Here is an 18,625-nt window from a genome sequence, read left to right as displayed (position 1 = left end):
TCCCTCTGTTAGGGACTCTTGGCTTTCTCTTTAAACACTGACGAATGAAGCATTTCCAACCTCTGAGCACCAGTCTTGTCAGCGCTCAACCATGCACCTGATGCCAGACCGCTGCTTTTCGTGACTCGACCAACTCCTCCAATAGCGGTGGGATTTCAGGCTGTGGTTGTATGCTTTCGTAGTCATTTCGTCTGACTACTCCGGGCTTGGGAGGCTTTGCCTGTTTCTCCGAGCCCAGTCGCTTGTTCGTGGAATGCTTGGCTTTATTGAGCTTCTGCTCCCAGAAAGAAGCGTTTTCTTGTTTACGGTTCAGTTTTTCAGCCTTCTTTTCGGATTCTTCTTCTTTTCTTCTGGCCCTTGCCTCTTTAATCTTGGCTATTTCTGCATCCGTCTTTGGCCGGAGGCTAGCTTCCTTGATCCGCCTCAATTCATCCGATGTTTTGTACTTGCCACCTCTTAGGCGCCATTCCTGTTTCATCTTTGGCTGTCGAGCTTCTTCCTGTCCTTGCTTCGCCACTTCCTTGTCTTCGATTTTTGGGTACAGTCTCTCTTGAACCTCTGACTCTGTCAATCCTCTCCTAGCCAGCCGTCTTGCCTTCGTTGCTTTATGCTTCTTGTCTCTGATCCTCAGCTTTTCCTCTTCTGCCAGCGCCTTCTCTTGTTCCTGGATGGTGTACATATTCGCAGAAATGTCTGCTCGCTTTTGTATAGCTTCAACTTGCAATTTGTGATTTGAGTCCAGGGCTCGCTGGACTTCATGTTGCCAAGGATGTACCTCTGGGCCCCGGCAATCCGATTCAAATTGCTCGTCAAGGATTTCATCCCACTCGTCTTCATCTGCAGCGGTTGGAAGCTCGCTGGTCAGCCTCGCGGCTCTCAAGATTCGGTGTTCGCGCGTCTTGACGGTATCGCGAATGACGCGGCTGAGGAAGGGAGGCTGGGGCTTCTTTAGCCGGAGGAAAGGCACCCTATTGGCGTTGATGAGCTTTGGAACGTGGCGGCGGCCGGACAGGTGAAAGAATGGACGATCGAGGGTACGCCTGGCGCCAGGGTAGCGTGCTGCATGTCTTCTCGGAGTCTTTTGCGCTGGAGCAATCTTAGTTTGAGGTGACGAGGGAAGATCTTCGGGCTGCGCGCTCGTGCTTGCAGGAGAAGCGAGCTCCAAGATGCGATTCAAAAGACGTTGTTGCCTTACGCCATCGTTAAGACCGTCAAGCGTCTACGTTCACGTTAGAGCAACCAGGACCGGTCTCCGTAATTCTCGAGATTCACCTCATAGCCCAATTGAAGAGCTGTAGAGATCTGAGGTGGGCTCTGGAGCTTCGAGTTTCGCTTGAAAATTGCCCGTATTGGCTTGCGAAAGAGGTGCTGGTGGTGTTCATTCAATTGTAGTTTGTGCTTCTGCCGGAGGATCGCACGGTAAAGCGCGAAGCCTGGGGCATGGTTAGGGGATAGCAAGCAGTCCAATGTACTATTACTTACATGCAGCGCGATGCACTCCTGATCTTCTGAGAACCAGGTACCTCGGCATTCAAGGTTCCATAGACGTGAAGTATTGCGACATGAAGAGGGCAGGGAAACGGAAATCGAGGCGATCGCTAGTTCTGAACCGCGGTCACGTGCCAACGCAGCCTTATCGTGGGACGAGCGAATGCGTGGCAGGATTACGATGCAAAATTTTGGCAGAGGTCACATATACGAGTAAGATGTCTTTGTTTGCTACGCCCATCTATCTCGAGAAGGACCGTCTGGAAAATGCTGTCGTACTCCAGCCATGCAAATGTGGAACCAACAGTGCCCGCTTGTCGTAACTTCGTGACCTGTTGTTTCCCTCTTTCCCATCACTCCTCTCTTCCGGTAATCAAAATGTGGAGCCTTCGGGAGGCTGAGGAAGCTTCTTGTGTTGTGGTAATGCCATGAATCTAGGGGCACACGGTCAGCCATGTGGGCATGAAGTCGTCAGGGTAGGCATCTCACCTCCTCAACTCGATCAAGATGGTTTCCATTGTGTTCTCCCTCTTCCACTGATACAGACATGGCAATCGTTGCGGGTCCACCTAGGATCTGTTAAACACAGCTCACACTTTTGAGAATGTAGCCCACCTTTCCAGTCCTCTGATCAACGCAGGGTAGATTGATTTTGGAGACGAATTGGACCGTTGGTGGTGTATCAGGGTAGGTTTCTCCACAGTGAATGTTCAGGCTGTAGATCCGATTCTCATGAGCACTCTGTTATTTCATGTAACATCAGCCTCCGTGTCTCATAGCAGCATGTCAGACGTCCAGCGTACGTGAGGGGGTCCAAGTATCGTGCCATTCCAATTCGACATCAACAGGTCATCTCCATCCGACAGCCCGTAGGAACAAGCCTCTACACAGCAGCATCAGTCCCGTTCCAGTTGGTGTGACGCCTCAATCTCAAAGCGTACCTGCTCCAAGCCCCTTCTCGCCCTTCTCCAACTCTTCCAGGAGACGAAAGTTCCTGGGTACCTTCGCTCCCATGTCCGCTGAATCTTTGTATGTTCGCCTGACGGTTTGGAGATAATGATTCTGCAAATGTGAGTCGAGGAAATGTTGATGTTGCACGAGGACTGGAGTGGATTGCCAAATGCATTATGCCAAAAGCCCACTTTAGATTACGATACCCGCAGGTTTCTAGCGGTAATTTTTCGGATTTAGGCAATCGAGTTCCACTTGCTGGCCTCTTCTCCATCATTGAATGCTTTTCATTTCCTCCTCTTTTTACTCGTGGAACTTTTTATTCACGTAAAATATATGGATTCTAACAGATGTAGGTTGTAGCCGCTTGTTGCTCTTCAATGGGTGTGGACTGGCCATGACCGCCCAATTGCTCACCTCCGAACTGTCAACCCTTATACAGGAGTCCAAGAGGAAGAACCCAGAATTAAGAGCGGCACGTTCGTAATCTCACTGATGGCGGTGCCATGTTTCTAACAAGGTGTGCAGGCTGCTGAAAAGTCACTGAACGATCTCAAGGCTCTCCCAAGGACGTCCGAAGCTCAAATAGCAGCAGGTCTGTCTGGATCCTGGAGCTGCCGAAAAAAGACTGACTTTGAAAGAGATTTGAAATGCCGACCGGCGTTCGTGAAGCCCTTCTTGCTCGCCTGCAGTACTCGCAACCCAAAGTTTGCAGGTACCGCTGCTGTCTGCCTACAGCGGATAGTCGTTGCCAATGCATTGCCCAAGGAAACCCTACCTGAGGTCCTAGGAGCTTTTCGAGAATGCTCGACTTTAGGTAAGTTCTCCGGCTTTGACTCCACTTCCATTAGTCATTGACCTTCCACAGCTCCTGATATTCAGCTCAAGGTGTTGCAGGCGCTTCCATCCTTGCTACAGAACTATGCAAGCAGCTTGAGTGGACAGCTTCTGGTGGCAGCTTTCCAAGTTTGCTTTCTTCTCTACAGTAGCAGGACTGCTGTTGTGTCGAATACCGCAGCGGCTGCTATACAACAGCTTGTGAGCTCTACCTTGGAGAAAGCTGCGATAGAGAATGGTATTTTAATATTCTGGTACTCATATGCTATACACGCTCATGCAACACAGATGGACAGTTCGAGCATGAGCCCTCTGTCGAGGTTGCGATTGGAGACGGCACGACATCAATATACGGCACATCACTGGATGCGTATCGTGTACGTTTTCATAGCATGCTTTGAGCAATTTCTTCTGACGCCGTTCTCCAGCTCCTGGACGACATTTGTCTCTTGACTGATGGACAAAAGCCAAAGTTTCTCCCTGCGGTAAATCTTGTTCAAAATTACGGCCTGGAGTTGCTGGAGTCCATGCTTGCAAATCACGCGGATACTGTCATGGCTCATCCGGAGCAGATCCATGTATTACGTCTCCGGCTGATGCCGTTGATCGTCAAGATCTTGTCGGAAAAATCAAGCTTTTCGAGCACAGTCCGCACGATGAGACTACTCAGATTGATCGTTAGTCGCCTGCTGTTTGCACTTGCACCTGAATGCGAGATGGTCTTGAGTCTACTGAATCACATGCTTGACCCGGACGCTGCCGCTCTTTGGAAGCGTGCTCTTTGCCTCGAGGTACTTCGTGGAATTCATTCCGAGCCTACACTGGTCAGGAGCATATATGCTCACTTTGACGAAGCAGAGGAACAAAGGAACATCATTCGTGACCACTTGGGAAGCCTTGTACGACTGGCCTCGGAAAAGCCTGCAATCATTGGACTAGGGCAGCAGTCATCAGTCCCTGTCTCGACTACGCAAGATGACACTTCAGACGAGCAAGCCGCTATCCAGGCTGGTGGTCTGATAGGCATTGGCGCCATTCCCATGGAAAACAATACCAACAAGTCTGGTATAAGTTCTCAATGGAGTGCTATCAGAATACCGTGCATTGATCAACTCGATAAGTCAGAGCCCCCAACATTGCCTGCGACGTACATTTACAGTCTTGCCTTGACTTGTATCACCACGTTTTCTGAGGGTCTCGCAAGATTTTTGTTGCCGTTTACCGTGCCTACAGACAATAAGGCGAAACGAAAACAACCTATCTTTGAAGGATGTTGTTGTGGAAAGCCGGGCAGAAAAGAAGGCCGAAAGGACTCAGTCTTTTGGGGGCCGCAGAATGCCTGTAAATCCACTCACACTCAAGGATCATGTTCTGTACACACAGATCTCGACCTCTGGCCACATGGTAGAGCACTGTTGGCCAGCGCTACTTGCGGCCTCCTCTACGTATCTCAACGCGACCTTGGACTCGGACAACTATCATGCGCTAATCCGATCTTTCCAAAAATTCACTCAAATCGCTGGCCTTCTCGATCTGGCGACTCCTCGAGATGCGTTTCTGACAACCCTTGGTAAAAGTGCTGTGCCCTTGATGAATACCACGGTAGCATCTCCGCAGACCAATGGACAAGAGTTTGGATCTCTAGCAGGCGAGCTTACGGACAGTGACCGTGATTCAAGCCCAGCGCGGAATAGTAAACCTCGCCACACTCGAAAGTCTATGGATTTATCGTTGCCCACACTGAATACCCGGCATCTTCTCTGCTTAAGAGCTCTCCTGAATCTGGGCATCGCTCTGGGTCCGGTGTTGCAGCAGTCCTGGACGATCATCCTCGAGACTCTCCAGCAGGCAGATCTAATAATTTCTCTTGCTGCCCCAGGTCGCCGAAAACAGAGCAGACGATCAACAGGTGGATTGGAAAAGGATTCCGCCGCGGAACTTGGAGATGGTGCCGATGACTTGAGACTAGAGATCACGGCTGCCGAGACTGCTGCATCTAGATTGTTTGAGAGTACGGCCGACTTACCGAACGAAGCTTTTATGGATTTTCTGACATGTATCTGCTCTCTACTTCCGGTCGGTGAGGGTTCGTCTGGAGGAACACCGATCGATGGGATGCTCAACGCGAAACCTGCGGCACGGAAGCACCAGAGAGTGCGCAGCGTATCTGGCATTGCCATGGACGCAGATGTGGCAGGCCACAGCAGTGGATTCGTGCTGGACAAGATCGATGACGCCATCCAAAGTAATGTTGGGCGACTACTTCAACCAGAGACGACGGAGACGGGTTGGGACTTCCTCTTAGAGAAGCTTACCAGCGTTTTAAGGAGTGGTCCCTTACCCTCGGACGTTCGCATCAAAGCAGCGAGAGCTTTGGACGACTTGGTCGTGATTGTGGCAGTCTCCGAAGAGGAGATGTCTTCGGAAGAGCGTGACGCTGTCAGAGGTAGAAGCCTAGAAGCCTTGGCGAACGAAGTCTCATGCCTCAGCGTTTCTGGACCGCAGAGCACGAGGAACTCCCAAAGCTGTGAGATTGAGATACATCGACTTTCATTGGAAGCTTTACGATCAATCCTGGAACATTGTGGTGATTCACTCGAGATTGGATGGACCAGCGTTCTCACAATCATCAACAGCATCTTCGCTACACCAGTAAGCGACCATACGACTGATGCAACCTCGCCTCGTAGTCGATCGCAAAAGCTCGTCTCGCCTGCGTTTGGATCGTTACAGCTCATTTGTTCCGATTTTCTAAGCTCTGTACCTCCTTCGCATATTCTGTCCTTATTAGACACCCTTCATTCTTTTAGCGCTCAAGACCAGGACTTGAACATCTCCCTTACTGTGAGTGCTTGGGGAGCTAGTCTAAGTCTGGCCTACCACTGACGACATCAACAGACAGCCACGTTCTTTCGTAATGTTTCAGACTTTCTACAGCGCGACGGCGGAAGGATTGAACTTGAACTTCTTGAATACCCATCATCCGACGGAAGCTGATCTGAAGCAGTGGGCAAAAGCTCAATATGACGAGAAATCGACCCAAGCTTTGTGGCTATACCTATTGCTGCGTTTGACGCTGTTGTCCACTGATAGCAGGCTTGAAGTTCGCCACAGTAAGTATACCAACGATGATGCCTTGGTTTACCAGTCTATAACAAATACCCAGGTGCCTTGCATACACTTTTCAGAATCTTCGACGCGTGTAGTGATCAATTGCCAGCCGCAGCAGTACGGATCTGTTTCAACGTTATTTTAGTAAAATTGCTTGAATCAAATGAGCTGCGACGACTAGCTTTGAAGACATCTCTGCAATCTGTTTCCAATGAGGGATTGACAGACAGCTGGAATGAGTCAGCAATTGTTGAGATTGAAGGCTTATCGGGCTTGTTTACCCAGTGGCTAGATACTTACAAGAGCAACGAATCACTCGCCCCGATGTTCCAAGAATTCTTTGGGCAACTGATCGGCTGCCTGAAACGGCAGTCATTGACTGTTAGCAACGCTGTCTTTACTGGAATGAGCAAAATCCTTGCGGAGATCGAGAGCCTCGAAAGCTTAGGGAAACCTCTATTGGTCAAAGCGTGGCAATTGTGGAAGGACGGTAATCCCGCTTCTCACGTCGATGATTCCAAAAGGAAGAATGGTAATCAAGACGCCTTGATGGCCTACATGCTCTGCTTGGGGCAGCTCTTGCGCCTGATATCGCAGGACCTTCAACTTGACCAGGCGCACATAATTATGTTGCAACTAAGAGCCTGCGTAGTGGAATCGAATGCCGCGGCCTACAGTACAGATGTTGATCGCGTGACGCCTGTGCAGGGCTTGGTATTGGAGATTCTGAACTCTATACCCACCAATACTCCAGAGTTGGTGCCAGAGCTCGTCGGATCCATTGATGGTTTTGTGACCCTAGCTTATGAACAGAAAGGCCAACCTTCAGGAAAAGCTCAAACTTATATTGCTCTCTCCAAAGCTGCAATGGATCTACTTGACTCATGCATTACAAATCAAACCAGACGTCCGGATGTCAATGCCACAGATCTGGTCTCTAAGGCCTGTTCTGCCCTTGCTATACCATTACACCTCAAGTACAGGTGGCAGACCGAAGGCAAGGGGCCATCACCCTGGCGAAAGGCTACGTCGACGGCACTCGCGATACTGGAAGCGTTCATGCCTACCATTTATGCCTCTCAAGATGGCAAGCAATCCGACTCGCCGTTTTGGGAAGTGGTCGTCAGAATCAGCGATGGCATTCTAGCGGCTGATTGCGACGCATGCGCCCGCTGGCAAGAGATGTCTAAAGATCAAGTCTTTGACGTTGATGCTTTCACAAGGCTGCAGAAGCTCATCATACCTGCTCTTGGGTCGTCATCGATAACCGATGCCATACGACGAAAGTACGCGGAGTCCATCTTCACGCATTCGATGATACATGAGCCCCATCCAGATGACCTTGCCAGGCCGGATCAGGAGCTTCTTGAGGGCCTACGCAGCACACACATTGGCCGGGTCCAAGAGCTCCCGCCTTCGCCTCGGTCTAAGCTTAGCTACATACTCCTCGATGAGCTCTTCGGTCTCGTCGCTGTTCATGATGGCTCGCTTGAGCGCGTACGATTAGCACAGGCAGCTGCTCCCTACCTGATCTTGCGTGCAGGCCTTACACTGAAAGCATATATCATGGATCATCCGCTGCGAGGGCGTATGCCCCAACCATGGTCGCAAAAGAAAGAAATGCTGCACGTTCTGCGCAAATTAGTTGACTTGGACTCGGAACCGAAGGCCATACCTGCTGCGCCTGGGATTACTTCGGAGCGCAAGAAGCACTTGCATAGACTGTATCCATTAGTGACAAAGGCATTAAAGGCTGCTTGGAGGGACGAGGAAATGACAAACGCGTTAAGGGAGGTATTAGACGCTGTGGGAGATGACTTTGGGCTTTGAATAGACTTGATCATGTTGCAACGAATTCTAATCACAAAAAACTTTGCTTTGCATACCACTAGACGTTTTACTACAGCATTATAATCATCGACACACAGGAAGTGAAAGTGGCAATTGGACGCAAACCCGCTCCTAACCCCGTGCTTGGAGACAATCACTTAAAGTCAACCTGCCTGACCGTACCATCCTCTGCCAAATGCACATTCAACCTATTCTCGTCGTCAGCTCCCTTCCATTCAGAGTAATGGCCAGAGGGAAGTGACCTATCCGGCTTGAAGTCCTGCGTAACCATACTCCCATGCTCAATGACTCGATGCTCCTTTGGCAGATCCTGCTTTGCGAAGCTCTGTGTACGTTCACGTCAGCTCACTCAGCCACCACATAATACCTCAGCGTGGAGCGAACCGTCGTATCAGAAGTGCTGTCGCTGAGCTTCTTCCCCACGAGCTTATTCATCCAGTCTTCTTGCTGATTGTTGGAGCCGCCTGAGCTCATGAGGCCGGGGACGACGAGTGGCATGATGGGTGGCTCGAGGAGTTACGTGTGGTGAGAGTGATGTGTGCTTTTCTATTTTGAAATGGAAGATAGTGAAGCTGCTACGGCGTAAGTTGGAATGTTGTTTACATTACGCAGGCAGCCTTGAGGCTGAGTCACAAGCCACACTCCGCCCCGCCAAATGACGTTGCCAAGCTCAGGGTCCGAGGGGTCCATTCTTTGTACTTATCTCCGGTCCGTCCACCTCCTCGATACCCTCGCCATCCACAATCACATTCACATTCACATCCACTCATTGACCGCCCAACATGTCCTCTCACGACTACATCGACCAAGACGCTCGCTATGCGCAACAGCTACAGGCTGAAGAAGACGCTCGCGGTGCCGCTGACGGACGTCCTGCTACAGACTATCCGCAGCAGGGACATGCGCCCTCCCCGCAAGCAAACCAGCAGGGTGGCTATCAGATCGGCGCGGGTTTGCCGGTGAATCAGCAGTATATGGGTGCGGATCAGACACCGGGGGTGCAGCAGGGACAGCATAGTTCGGCTGGAGGGGCTCAGGGTTACGGTTACGCTCCACCACCTCAGCAGCAACAGCATTCTTCGGCAGAAGGGGCTCAGGATTACACACCGCCGCCTCAGCAAATGTATGCTTCTGGCATGTCTGGACAGGAGTCTCAAGGGTATTACCCACCGCCGCCTCCTCCGGGTCAGCACATGCCAACTTCGGGAGCTCCTGGGCAAGACCCAGCGCCTTCCCACCAGATGCCAGCTTCTGGAATACCCGGACAACAATCTCAAGAATACTATCCACCGCCACCTCCTCAAGGGCAGCAGATGCCATCTTCTGGCGGTCCTGGGCAAGCATCTCAAGAATACTACCCACCACCGCCTCAGCAATCTCACGCTCCAGCTGGAGTAGGACTCTCTGGTCAAAGCCTCAACACTGGATTCCAACCGCCGCTACCTCCTCGAAGACCAAGCGCGCAAAGCATGAATTTCGGCGATGATGACCCTTCTAGTCCTATTCATTACACCCGCGATCCTCATAAGCTGGTCGCCTACCTAGTACCCTTCCCGAAGCCTGTAATTAAGGGTGTCGAGCCTTCATCGATTCCAGACCGCTTTCTCATCTACACGCCTCCACCACCTCCCCTTTCTGCACCTGCCGAGGGTGAGAAGGAGGACAAGTTTCACAAGGTGCAACGCAAATGGCAAAATGAGGTTCGGGCGGCCAAGACCAGTGACGCGAAGACTGCAAGTTGGAAAGGCGTCAAGAGCAAGGCTACCAAGGGTATCAGCTGGGCCATTGGGAAAACGACGAGCTCGAATCTGGATTTCGTGAACCGCATCCCCGGAGCGAAATCAGACTCACATGACAAGCACACTGAAGACGGCGTAAATGAAGGCGATACCACACACAAGACGGTTGGTCTGGAAGAGATGGTCCTGATTTACCCATCGTCTTATGCGGCTTCTCCGGAACAGGTCAAGGCGGAGTTCATCAACACTATGATGCGTACCAAGTCCAAAGCCCAGCGCGACTCCATCATAGCCACCGGTCTCCTACCTGTCTCCGGCGCCATTGATCTTTTGGCAACAGTGGTGTGGCCATTTGGTGGGCTATTGGAAGTCGACGGTGTCTGGGCTTACTCTTCTATTCGAGGCGCTAAAACCGCGAGATCCGTGACGAAGCGCTTGACATCTTCAACTCAATCTGGAAACACACACGCTCAAACCGAAGAGCAAGAAATGGCAGGAGATAAGCTCCGCCTCACCTTCACCCAATCGCCACGTCTCGAAGTGCTCAACCACTACCTCATGGCTAGATGTCGAGACTACGACCACAGACATTTCCCGAGCGTGGAGATGGCGCCTACTGAGTCGGAGGTGTTGGCAGCGATCGGATGGGCGCCGAGTCAGACTGGTGGTAATGAGAAAAACTGGGAAGATGAGCAATGGGAGACTGAGGAGGTAAAGGAGGATATGAAGAATACTCTGGGAAAGGCGTCAAAGGAATGGGATAAGTGGTGTAAGGCTTTTGCGAAGAATCCGGAAAAGGCGATAAAGAAGTAGGGAATAGGAAACATGGAGCCAGGAAATCATGGCCATAGTAAACAGCGTGCTGGATTTTCTATGGGTTATATAGACAGAAAAGATTGCCTATACCGGTTCTGATTTCAAACTCAATGGAGCAGCTTATTAGCCCGTCCATACGACTTCTATAACTGAGAGGTTTGATCCTCTAGGTGTTGTGATACTCTTCAGTTGGAACTTTGGGTGGGCATGGTTGAACAAATCTGCCCAGTCATCGCTATCCCTCTCTCGCGCGTTCAGAAGCGACAGCATATGCATGTCCATCGCCCTACACAGCAAAAGACCCCCAGTCAGCTCTGTAACCCACCAAAATCTGGTGCGGAAAGAGTGCAGACCTCAATCTTCGTTCCTCCATGATGGAAATCGTGTGTATTTCCGGTAGACACCACTCGTTGACGATAATCCTGGCCCCAGGTTTCAACGCCGGCACGAGCGCTCTGAGGATCCGGGAGCAATCTTCGTCGGACCAATTATGCAACACCAAGCGGAAAAAGTACACATCGGCGTCCTTGACAGGTTGCTCGTTGAAGAAGTCATGGGCCATGAACCGAATTCGTCCCTGTATCGCAGTCGGAGGCACGAGATGCCTAGCGATAGGATTCGGTAAGTCCTGCACCACGGCGACGAGTCGAGGGAATTTGCTCGTGAGCGCAATCATCGCCTCCCCCGTCGAACCACCGAGATCCACAACGACGGCTTCTCCAAGGTCGGTCCAGAGCGGATCGTCGACGATGTGGTCCAGTTTATACCCAGGCCCTGTACTGAAGGCCGACATACCGCTGGCGAACTTTGTCGCTCGCTCCGGATGCTTGCCCAAGTAATCAAAGAGCGTGTCGTCCGTACCCCTGGAGCAGGAAAAGCCCTAGCTCACACATTCAGCTTTCCGCACCACCATAACGTCGCTCGGGGCAGAATACACTCTGAGCTGCTCTTTGCGACCCAGGCCACTTCCGCATCGCATTGACCGTCTATCCCGTCCCGTCAGCAGGAAAAAAGCCGCCCACCGTCCATGAAAACCACAGTCCACGCTCACCTGAGCTGCCGCCGGCCAGGCCTCCCCGAGATTGACATTTGCCCAATCGGCGAACGCCTCATCCTGCGCCAACAGCCTCGACGCGGCGGTATGCTCCACGACGCCCTTCCTCGACTCCCGAAACACACGCTTCGTCATGGCATGGCGGAGCACGCGACGGACCTCTCGCTCCCCGAGCCCGCACGCCCCGCCGATGTCCGCAAACGTCGCTTCCTGCCCGACGGGGAAGGATCGGGCGATGCCGTAGTCCACGACGACGTGCAGGCTGACGAGATCGTGCTGCTGGAGCGCGGCGAAGCGGTGGGCGAAAGGTCAGCCTCGCGTACAACAACATCTCGATGCACTCGGTGCCACCATCGCGGAAAAAGGGGAAGCGAACCCCTTCGGATTGCAGTGCCTCCTTCGGCCCTTGCACGAGCAGCTTGAGCTCGTCGGCAGCCTCCACGACGGCAGCGCGTGCGCTCGCCAGCACTTCCGGTAAGCCCGGGGGCGCGTCGGCTGCGAACGATAACGGCGGCAGGTCGTGTCCGTTCAAGGTAGTTACTGATGCGCTCCGTGTTCTGGGAGATGATGGCGGCGAGCTCGGTGATCCTGTCCGTAGCGCGTTTCCATTTCTGGGATCGAAAGTTGCGTGTGAGTAAACGGTGGATCCCGGTGATGGATCGGGGGGAGAAGCTTCGTCAAATCAGACTCGGATGGCGTCCTGCACCGCCGCTCACGTGAACAATCCCAACGGTGGTGCGGGCCGCACTTCACGTGCACGCCCCAGCTTCGGGTGCACCTGGACTGCATCAGCGGGTTTGTTCTACCGGGGGGGGGGGCAGCTGCTGTGCTGCACACGGGGGGAGGATGGACGCTGAGCGGTGGGGTACATGAGGCACCCGGTCGGATCCTGGGGTGTTTTCGGGTGGCGGTACGATGCTGGCGCTCGCACTATTTCGGAAGAAAGCATTATAAAAGGTGCGAAGCTGCAGGTCGAATCCTTCGATTTCTGTCTGCACTAGTCACCACCGGACGCGGCTTATCTACATGATTCCTTATGCAACTAATTGGACGAATGTTCTTATCTGAAGTTGGACCACGCAAATGGTCAGATATGCTCCCATGATCCTTGTGCAACGCCTTTTAAAACTCAATACATTCACGTAAGGGGAAAGAATTGATTGAACCGTCCTCGCGGATCATGTTCTCGCTTGATCTTCTGCAATCTTGCAACGTTCCCTCCATAGACGGTTTCCAAAGGCTCATCACCATTGGCATAGTTGATGTAGCTATAAAAGGGGTAAGTGAATGCTGCTTTCGCATGATACCGGTAACATCACAAAGAAGATTACGAGTCACTCACGTCTCATTTGAAGGCAAATTATCAGTGGACCGCCATAGATCTCGGACCGCAGAGCCGAATGCCTCCGCTCTGGAATCCAAAGCCGGATCCGCATACCAGGTGTTGACTACAGCATTGTACTTGATAGATGAACGGAATGCGTACGAGGACGATGCGTTGCCGAACGACGTGGCTTTATATAACGAGTAGCACTCCACCAAGACACTTGTGTTCTGCGTACCTGGATTCTGTATGAAGGTGTTGTATTCATTCCAAATCGAGCGCCAAGTCGCAGGATCCATTTGCGCAAAGCCAGCACCGTATGAAGGTTTTCGGCCTCCCTTCGCGCAGAAAGTGTCGCTTCCTGCATTGATAAGGTTGTAAGGTATCCAGGCAGTCTCATCCGCAACTGGACCTACGGCGGAAATGGAAGCAAAGGCAGCTTTGCCCTGGGTCTCATTGCCAAGATAGAATGGGATCGCGATGACGGTAGCCGTGTTGTTCGGTGGCAAGGTTGCAAAGTACAGAAAAATGGCCATGGGAGGTAAAAGATCCAGATCGTTGATGGCTTGGACAAGCGCTTCGATCTTGTCTTCCGTGAAGATGAGTGGGCCAAGCCAGGCACCGTTCTGCGCAGTTGGGACAGGATAGGACTTCATCGTTGCGGAGGTGACAATGCCGAAATTGGGACCGGCGCCTCGAAGAGCCCACCAGAGGTCTGTATCTTTGGGCCCCACCTCGATAGCGGTACCGGACGGTGTCACAAGATTCATGGAGAGGATGTTGTCAACCCCGAATCCATACAAACCCATCAGACGGCTATATCCGCCGCCAAGAGCTGCACCAAGTGTCCCAATGCAGTTGCAATTGCCTGTCAACACTTGCGTTCCGTTTCCGTAGGCGGCATCCACGACCTCTGATACAATAGCTCCTCCTTGGAACGTGACCTGAGTTTTGTTGGCATTGAATCGGATTTTTCGAATGCCTCTCAGGTTGATGAGCACGTCATTCTGTCCTATGGTGAAGGTGGTACCCCAGGCATTTCCGCCATTCTGGGCCAGAAAGCGCAGATTGTGTGCAATACAATATTTGACCTGCCTTCTCATGAACATCGAAGTCGGATCAACGACGAAGAAGGAAAGGAGAAACGCACTGTCAATAACACATCATGTTCCGATGCCACATTCACAACCGTACCGGGATTTGGCGCGTCAAAATCGCTCCATCTTGGAATCGCGGAGGTGGTGTGCACGATCGATGCATGTCTCGACAACTCCGGGCCAAGATTCTTGTCGATTTGGCACTGCTGGTTGCAAGTGGAGTTGGCGGGACTTGTGGGTAGAACGACGGCAGACACAAGAGACAGAAGGAAGGGTAGGATGTACAATGATAACGGTGATAACGGCCACATGTCTGCTTGCAATGCCGGAACTTGAAAGCTGATAAGAAGTGGGAAAAGGATGTGATGAGGTTTAAAAGGCGAAAGACAATGGAGGTCGTTGTCTCAAGCCAGCCTGGTCGCGTGGTGAATGTAACTCCAACTCCCGCTTGGTGCGCCATTCTCACCCTTTAGGAAGGAGCGTCTTACAATTCTTGCCGATGCGATGCCGATCCCAGGGCACAGCCATTCTTGGGATTAGCCTCACCAGTGTGAGGTGGGAAAGCTTCAAATGTGATGGTGGCATGGGCTCCACCGTCTACTGGTATTAAACACGGCCGAATATCTGCGCGGGTCTTTCTTTATTATTGTAGGTACGCAAGTGGAAGGAAGCTTTGACCTCTTTCGTCGGGAGCATGTTTGGTGCTTTCTACCCGACCTGACGTGTTATTTACGCTACTCTCGGGAGAATGGAATGGGGGTGGTGTTCCCCGGCTGCACCAGACACAGACGCCCGGGACGCCGAAAGCAGGGCCTAGGAGCGGGAAAGCTGTGAGACTAAGGTAGGTGGGCTCACATTCACAGACCAAATCATTCTCGTATAATTATAATTTTACAATCTTGATATCTAGCAAGGGAAATCCAATCCCATCTGCGGATTACTAACGTGGTCAAAATCATCTTCGCTTTTTGTTGCTTCTTCTGCCTTAAGTACATGTACATTGTGGCGGTGGGGTTTGGGGTCAGTGACAAAATCAGTGGCGCGGCACTACCTACTCCGTTGAGAATAACGGATCGAAAAACGAGGCAAAACAAGGCAAACGGATCGTGAATCATCATCTTACGGCCCTATGAAGTCGTCCTTCCGAGCCTCAGCTGATACATGCTTACGCTCTCGCTCTCAGCCCCACTCTCCCGACTGCCGTCACCGCAACTTTCCATTCCTTCCCACAGTTGCCCCTCAGTCCTAACCCTTGACTTTCGATTTCTCGTCCGGCAGAGACCAGGTGTAGACCACTCGATCATCGCCGTCCGCCGATTCGGCACGCTTGCTCTTCTCGTCCGGCAGAGACCACGTGTAGACGACTTGATCATCGCCGTCTACTGACTCTGCTCGTGGGAGGAGGCCTGTCGGTGGTCAGCGTACGGTTGGATCCGCGTGGCCAGATGGTTTACCATACCTTCGCGGCGGCTAACGGGAAGAGCGTTGCAGGCAAGGCTGAGGGCGAGACATCCCCACACGTAGATAGTCGCTTTCATCGTCTCGAAATTCGCAAAGATGAATCTTTTTGACCCCCTTATTGGTGTTGGGAAGTTGAACGAGTTTGGAGACGGGTTTGAATGGCTAGGATTGTGGAAAGGCACCTGTTATAACTGAGTTTGTGAGCGGGTCACCTTCTAGATTTAGGTGCATCATTGCATGCAGCCTGTGTTGTCTTTCTCTTGCTTTCTTAGTCCCTTCTCCATCGATTGCTCATACCTACTTGCATTGCTCGTCTTTCTCTTGCTTCCTTAGTCCCTTCCCATCGATTTCTCATCCTTGCATTGCCCAACGCGCGTTGGTCGTTGACCATCCGGGCCATTTCGCAAGTTCAGGACTACTTGCCCCTTCCGAAACTCGTCATCTGACATCGTTCCAAAGATGTCGAATCCGAGTAAGTGCTGCTTTAACCGCTTGCAATCGGATCCGGTACTCTAAACCCCACCTTTTTTCCTTGGCCATCTCATCCATACGACCGTAGACCTAGGTATACCATTCCTACGACTGTCTCTCCGAATCCTCGTCCACAGCATACAGGACTCTGCGGAATGTCTGTGGATTGGCAGCGGGGCTTTCTCGGAGCGTATCTTTCAAAGTCCGGAGGGAAGGACTATGTACCTCTACGCACATCTGAGGAAAATAAAGAAGAGCCGGGAGCCGACTTGAGGCCTGGGAAGAAGTCTAAATGGTATATCATATGTGTTACCCTTCTCGTTATAACCTCTATGATTGGTTCCGGGGGCATTGGTTTCGCCTTGGGAAACCGCAGATGGAGCGCCTCAAAGGGCAACGTTGATGGTTTTACGATCCGTCACGACAAAGTCAGGGTGAAGGATACTGACCGGGGCAGACTTTTTGATACCGCCGGGAGACGTCAGATATCCAATGGTGTACAACCTGACCTACACGGAGGAGCCCTCCCCCGAGACGGACGCAGCCTGGGACTCCATGTTCCCGAGTAAGCGGAGACGGATCCCAGGCCGTGAGCCATACTGACTTCGAAGCAGAGGGCGTCGGTTTTGTAAAACACCCAGAGGTGTCGCCGAACCTCTCCGGTCTCGCAGTCTTCCACGAACTCCACTGCGTGGTAAGCGATCCCGAAACCCGCCTTTCAACCAACAACGATACAACCCCTACCCCAATCGCAACTCGCCGCGGCCAAAGACTGACCGTGCTATTCCCCCCCCCTTTAGAATATGTTGCGGGTGGGCTATTACGCAGCCCTGAACGGCAACCTCGCGGACATGCAACGCGTCCACGACCACAACAAACGGCCGGACCCGCACCACCTGCGGCACTGTTTTGATTACCTCCGCCAATCCCTGATGTGTAGCGTCGACACGAACCTGGAGCCGGTGGACTTCGAGTTGGGCGGGGTCACCGGCTGGGAGTTTCGGCGCACGTGCCGGGATTTCGAGCGGGTCAAGGGGTGGGCGGAAGAGTGGCGGAGCTGGCCCGAGGGGATCGGCGAGTCGGAGCGTCTGTAGAAGCGGTACGTCCGGGTCGATGTTGAATAGGTCGAGATGCATGTTTTTGTTATCGTCACGTCATATGAAGTTTTTAATCGAGATGGTCCGGTTCCATGTTCTTTCAACGCCAACTCAGGTCCTGTTAGCACGGTTCGACTCCTACCCATTCCAAAAGGCTGTCCCGGTTCACACACTGATGACATCCCAAGGCGACGGCCGTCAACCGTGGTCGATTCTCAGAAAGATAGTGGAAGGTGCCGGGCGAAGGACGACCCCTGTACATGATAGACACTCGCATCATCTCCATGCCAATGATCTATCTTCCCGTCAGGTTGTCCTTCCACCTCAGACAGTCGCACGAATTGGGACGTACCGATGTGCGCTCTCCACTCCTCCATCTCCGCTTCCCTTTCGTCGACAAAAAGTCGTCTTTGTATTCCATCGCCTGATCGTTTTCTAACCCGCCATCATCAGCACCGTATTGCTATTCGAGCCATGCTTGAGTGCGACTCACCAGGCGGTGCAACCCATGGTGCGCGCCCAGCTCTGTCGCGTGGCCCGAACCCACCTGCCACAGGTACAGAGGTCAGGTTGTAGTATTCGAGATCTTCACGCGGGACTCGGATCCTGGGTGTCTGTGGTTCTAGGTCAGCAAAAGTCGAGCGTGATTGTCCGTGAGGGGGTTCCGGCGCACTTTCGAAAAACGTGTGCCGGGCGGCATCGAGCTGTGGGTCGCGTGGGGCCGGTGTGCACTTTGACTGCTGGATTGCGGCGCTCGAACTGGACAGCGTTACTGTGGGCGAGGGCTTTTGTGGTGAGCGAGCAGGTACGGTCCGATGTGGAAGAGCTAGGATGCGAGGGTGGCAAGCTACTTACGGGGGAAGATGGTTGTCAAGTCGGCTGTTCACACACTGGCTACGCACTGGTGCTTTGAGATACAGGAGAAGGGAGAGGATAAGGAGGGGAACGTGGGCGAATGTGAGGATATGGTAAAGCCATTGGTAAAGGTTGTGGCTCTTTTCTTTTGGCCCACACTTTCCTGCAAGATGGCATTGGAACCGAGACTGGAGCTTGTATCCTTTTCCTCCTGCTGTCCGAGAAGAGGCTGAACGTCTGGGTAATTTTCTTCGTCTAGTAAAACCGCGCGGTTAGAAAACATTGGAGACATGGCAGAAGCTAGCTGGGGTTTTCTTTTGGAATGAAACACTGACAAGGCGGTGAAAAGGTCTGCCACGCGTGTGGAAAATATCAATTGGAGCGTCAGTTGGGGTCCCCCTTTCGCACAACAAGTCGTACATACAACATATTTACATTAAATTAAGACACGCTTGACAGCCGCTGTGTAAAAG

General features: G+C 52.3%; 9 protein-coding genes across 9 annotated transcripts; 3 read left to right on the top strand and 6 right to left on the bottom strand.

Annotated features, from left to right (window-relative positions):
- Nucleotides 1-85: 85 nt before the first annotated feature.
- HO173_005154 (uncharacterized protein) lies at nucleotides 86-1,531 on the bottom strand (the record flags this gene model as incomplete). The annotated part of the gene is made up of 3 exons (XM_037307072.1): nucleotides 86-1,219; nucleotides 1,273-1,433; nucleotides 1,483-1,531. The coding sequence occupies 3 exons, from the start codon at nucleotides 1,529-1,531 to the stop codon at nucleotides 86-88; spliced, it is 1,344 nt and encodes a 447-aa protein (XP_037166196.1).
- Nucleotides 1,532-1,861: 330 nt separating this feature from the next.
- Nucleotides 1,862-2,502, bottom strand: HO173_005153 (uncharacterized protein; the record flags this gene model as incomplete). The annotated part of the gene is made up of 5 exons (XM_037307071.1): nucleotides 1,862-1,922; nucleotides 1,978-2,057; nucleotides 2,104-2,229; nucleotides 2,292-2,371; nucleotides 2,430-2,502. 5 exons carry the CDS (start codon nucleotides 2,500-2,502, stop codon nucleotides 1,862-1,864), a joined length of 420 nt encoding a protein of 139 aa, XP_037166195.1.
- Nucleotides 2,503-2,571: 69 nt separating this feature from the next.
- On the top strand, nucleotides 2,572-8,217 carry HO173_005152 (uncharacterized protein; the record flags this gene model as incomplete). The annotated part of the gene is made up of 9 exons (XM_037307070.1): nucleotides 2,572-2,661; nucleotides 2,803-2,922; nucleotides 2,968-3,256; nucleotides 3,308-3,514; nucleotides 3,565-3,653; nucleotides 3,705-4,396; nucleotides 4,518-6,120; nucleotides 6,179-6,389; nucleotides 6,443-8,217. The coding sequence occupies 9 exons, from the start codon at nucleotides 2,572-2,574 to the stop codon at nucleotides 8,215-8,217; spliced, it is 5,076 nt and encodes a 1,691-aa protein (XP_037166194.1).
- A 154-nt stretch (nucleotides 8,218-8,371) lies between these two features.
- Nucleotides 8,372-8,736, bottom strand: HO173_005151 (uncharacterized protein; the record flags this gene model as incomplete). The annotated part of the gene is made up of 3 exons (XM_037307069.1): nucleotides 8,372-8,426; nucleotides 8,481-8,563; nucleotides 8,623-8,736. The coding sequence occupies 3 exons, from the start codon at nucleotides 8,734-8,736 to the stop codon at nucleotides 8,372-8,374; spliced, it is 252 nt and encodes an 83-aa protein (XP_037166193.1).
- A 284-nt stretch (nucleotides 8,737-9,020) lies between these two features.
- HO173_005150 (uncharacterized protein) lies at nucleotides 9,021-10,790 on the top strand (the record flags this gene model as incomplete). Its single annotated transcript, XM_037307068.1, has 1 exon — nucleotides 9,021-10,790. One exon carries the CDS (start codon nucleotides 9,021-9,023, stop codon nucleotides 10,788-10,790), a length of 1,770 nt encoding a protein of 589 aa, XP_037166192.1.
- A 126-nt stretch (nucleotides 10,791-10,916) lies between these two features.
- HO173_005149 (uncharacterized protein) lies at nucleotides 10,917-14,579 on the bottom strand (the record flags this gene model as incomplete). The annotated part of the gene is made up of 8 exons (XM_037307067.1): nucleotides 10,917-11,079; nucleotides 11,147-11,673; nucleotides 11,729-11,779; nucleotides 11,845-12,109; nucleotides 12,171-12,458; nucleotides 12,990-13,115; nucleotides 13,190-14,262; nucleotides 14,322-14,579. The coding sequence occupies 8 exons, from the start codon at nucleotides 14,577-14,579 to the stop codon at nucleotides 10,917-10,919; spliced, it is 2,751 nt and encodes a 916-aa protein (XP_037166191.1).
- A 934-nt stretch (nucleotides 14,580-15,513) lies between these two features.
- HO173_005148 (uncharacterized protein) lies at nucleotides 15,514-15,806 on the bottom strand (the record flags this gene model as incomplete). The annotated part of the gene is made up of 2 exons (XM_037307066.1): nucleotides 15,514-15,674; nucleotides 15,728-15,806. 2 exons carry the CDS (start codon nucleotides 15,804-15,806, stop codon nucleotides 15,514-15,516), a joined length of 240 nt encoding a protein of 79 aa, XP_037166190.1.
- Nucleotides 15,807-15,825: 19 nt separating this feature from the next.
- HO173_005147 (uncharacterized protein) lies at nucleotides 15,826-17,294 on the top strand (the record flags this gene model as incomplete). Its single annotated transcript, XM_037307065.1, has 6 exons — nucleotides 15,826-15,913; nucleotides 16,189-16,201; nucleotides 16,295-16,605; nucleotides 16,658-16,765; nucleotides 16,815-16,894; nucleotides 17,001-17,294. The coding sequence occupies 6 exons, from the start codon at nucleotides 15,826-15,828 to the stop codon at nucleotides 17,292-17,294; spliced, it is 894 nt and encodes a 297-aa protein (XP_037166189.1).
- Nucleotides 17,295-17,418: 124 nt separating this feature from the next.
- HO173_005146 (uncharacterized protein) lies at nucleotides 17,419-18,574 on the bottom strand (the record flags this gene model as incomplete). The annotated part of the gene is made up of 4 exons (XM_037307064.1): nucleotides 17,419-17,592; nucleotides 17,650-17,732; nucleotides 17,791-18,082; nucleotides 18,488-18,574. The coding sequence occupies 4 exons, from the start codon at nucleotides 18,572-18,574 to the stop codon at nucleotides 17,419-17,421; spliced, it is 636 nt and encodes a 211-aa protein (XP_037166188.1).
- Nucleotides 18,575-18,625: the final 51 nt, after the last annotated feature.

The sequence above is a fragment of the Letharia columbiana genome (genome assembly GCF_014066305.1).
Source record: "Letharia columbiana isolate WasteWater2 chromosome Unknown Sc0000013_s0, whole genome shotgun sequence".
In the NCBI taxonomy this organism is placed as follows: domain Eukaryota; kingdom Fungi; phylum Ascomycota; class Lecanoromycetes; order Lecanorales; family Parmeliaceae; genus Letharia; species Letharia columbiana.
This window is presented reverse-complemented; position numbering and strand designations above follow the sequence as displayed.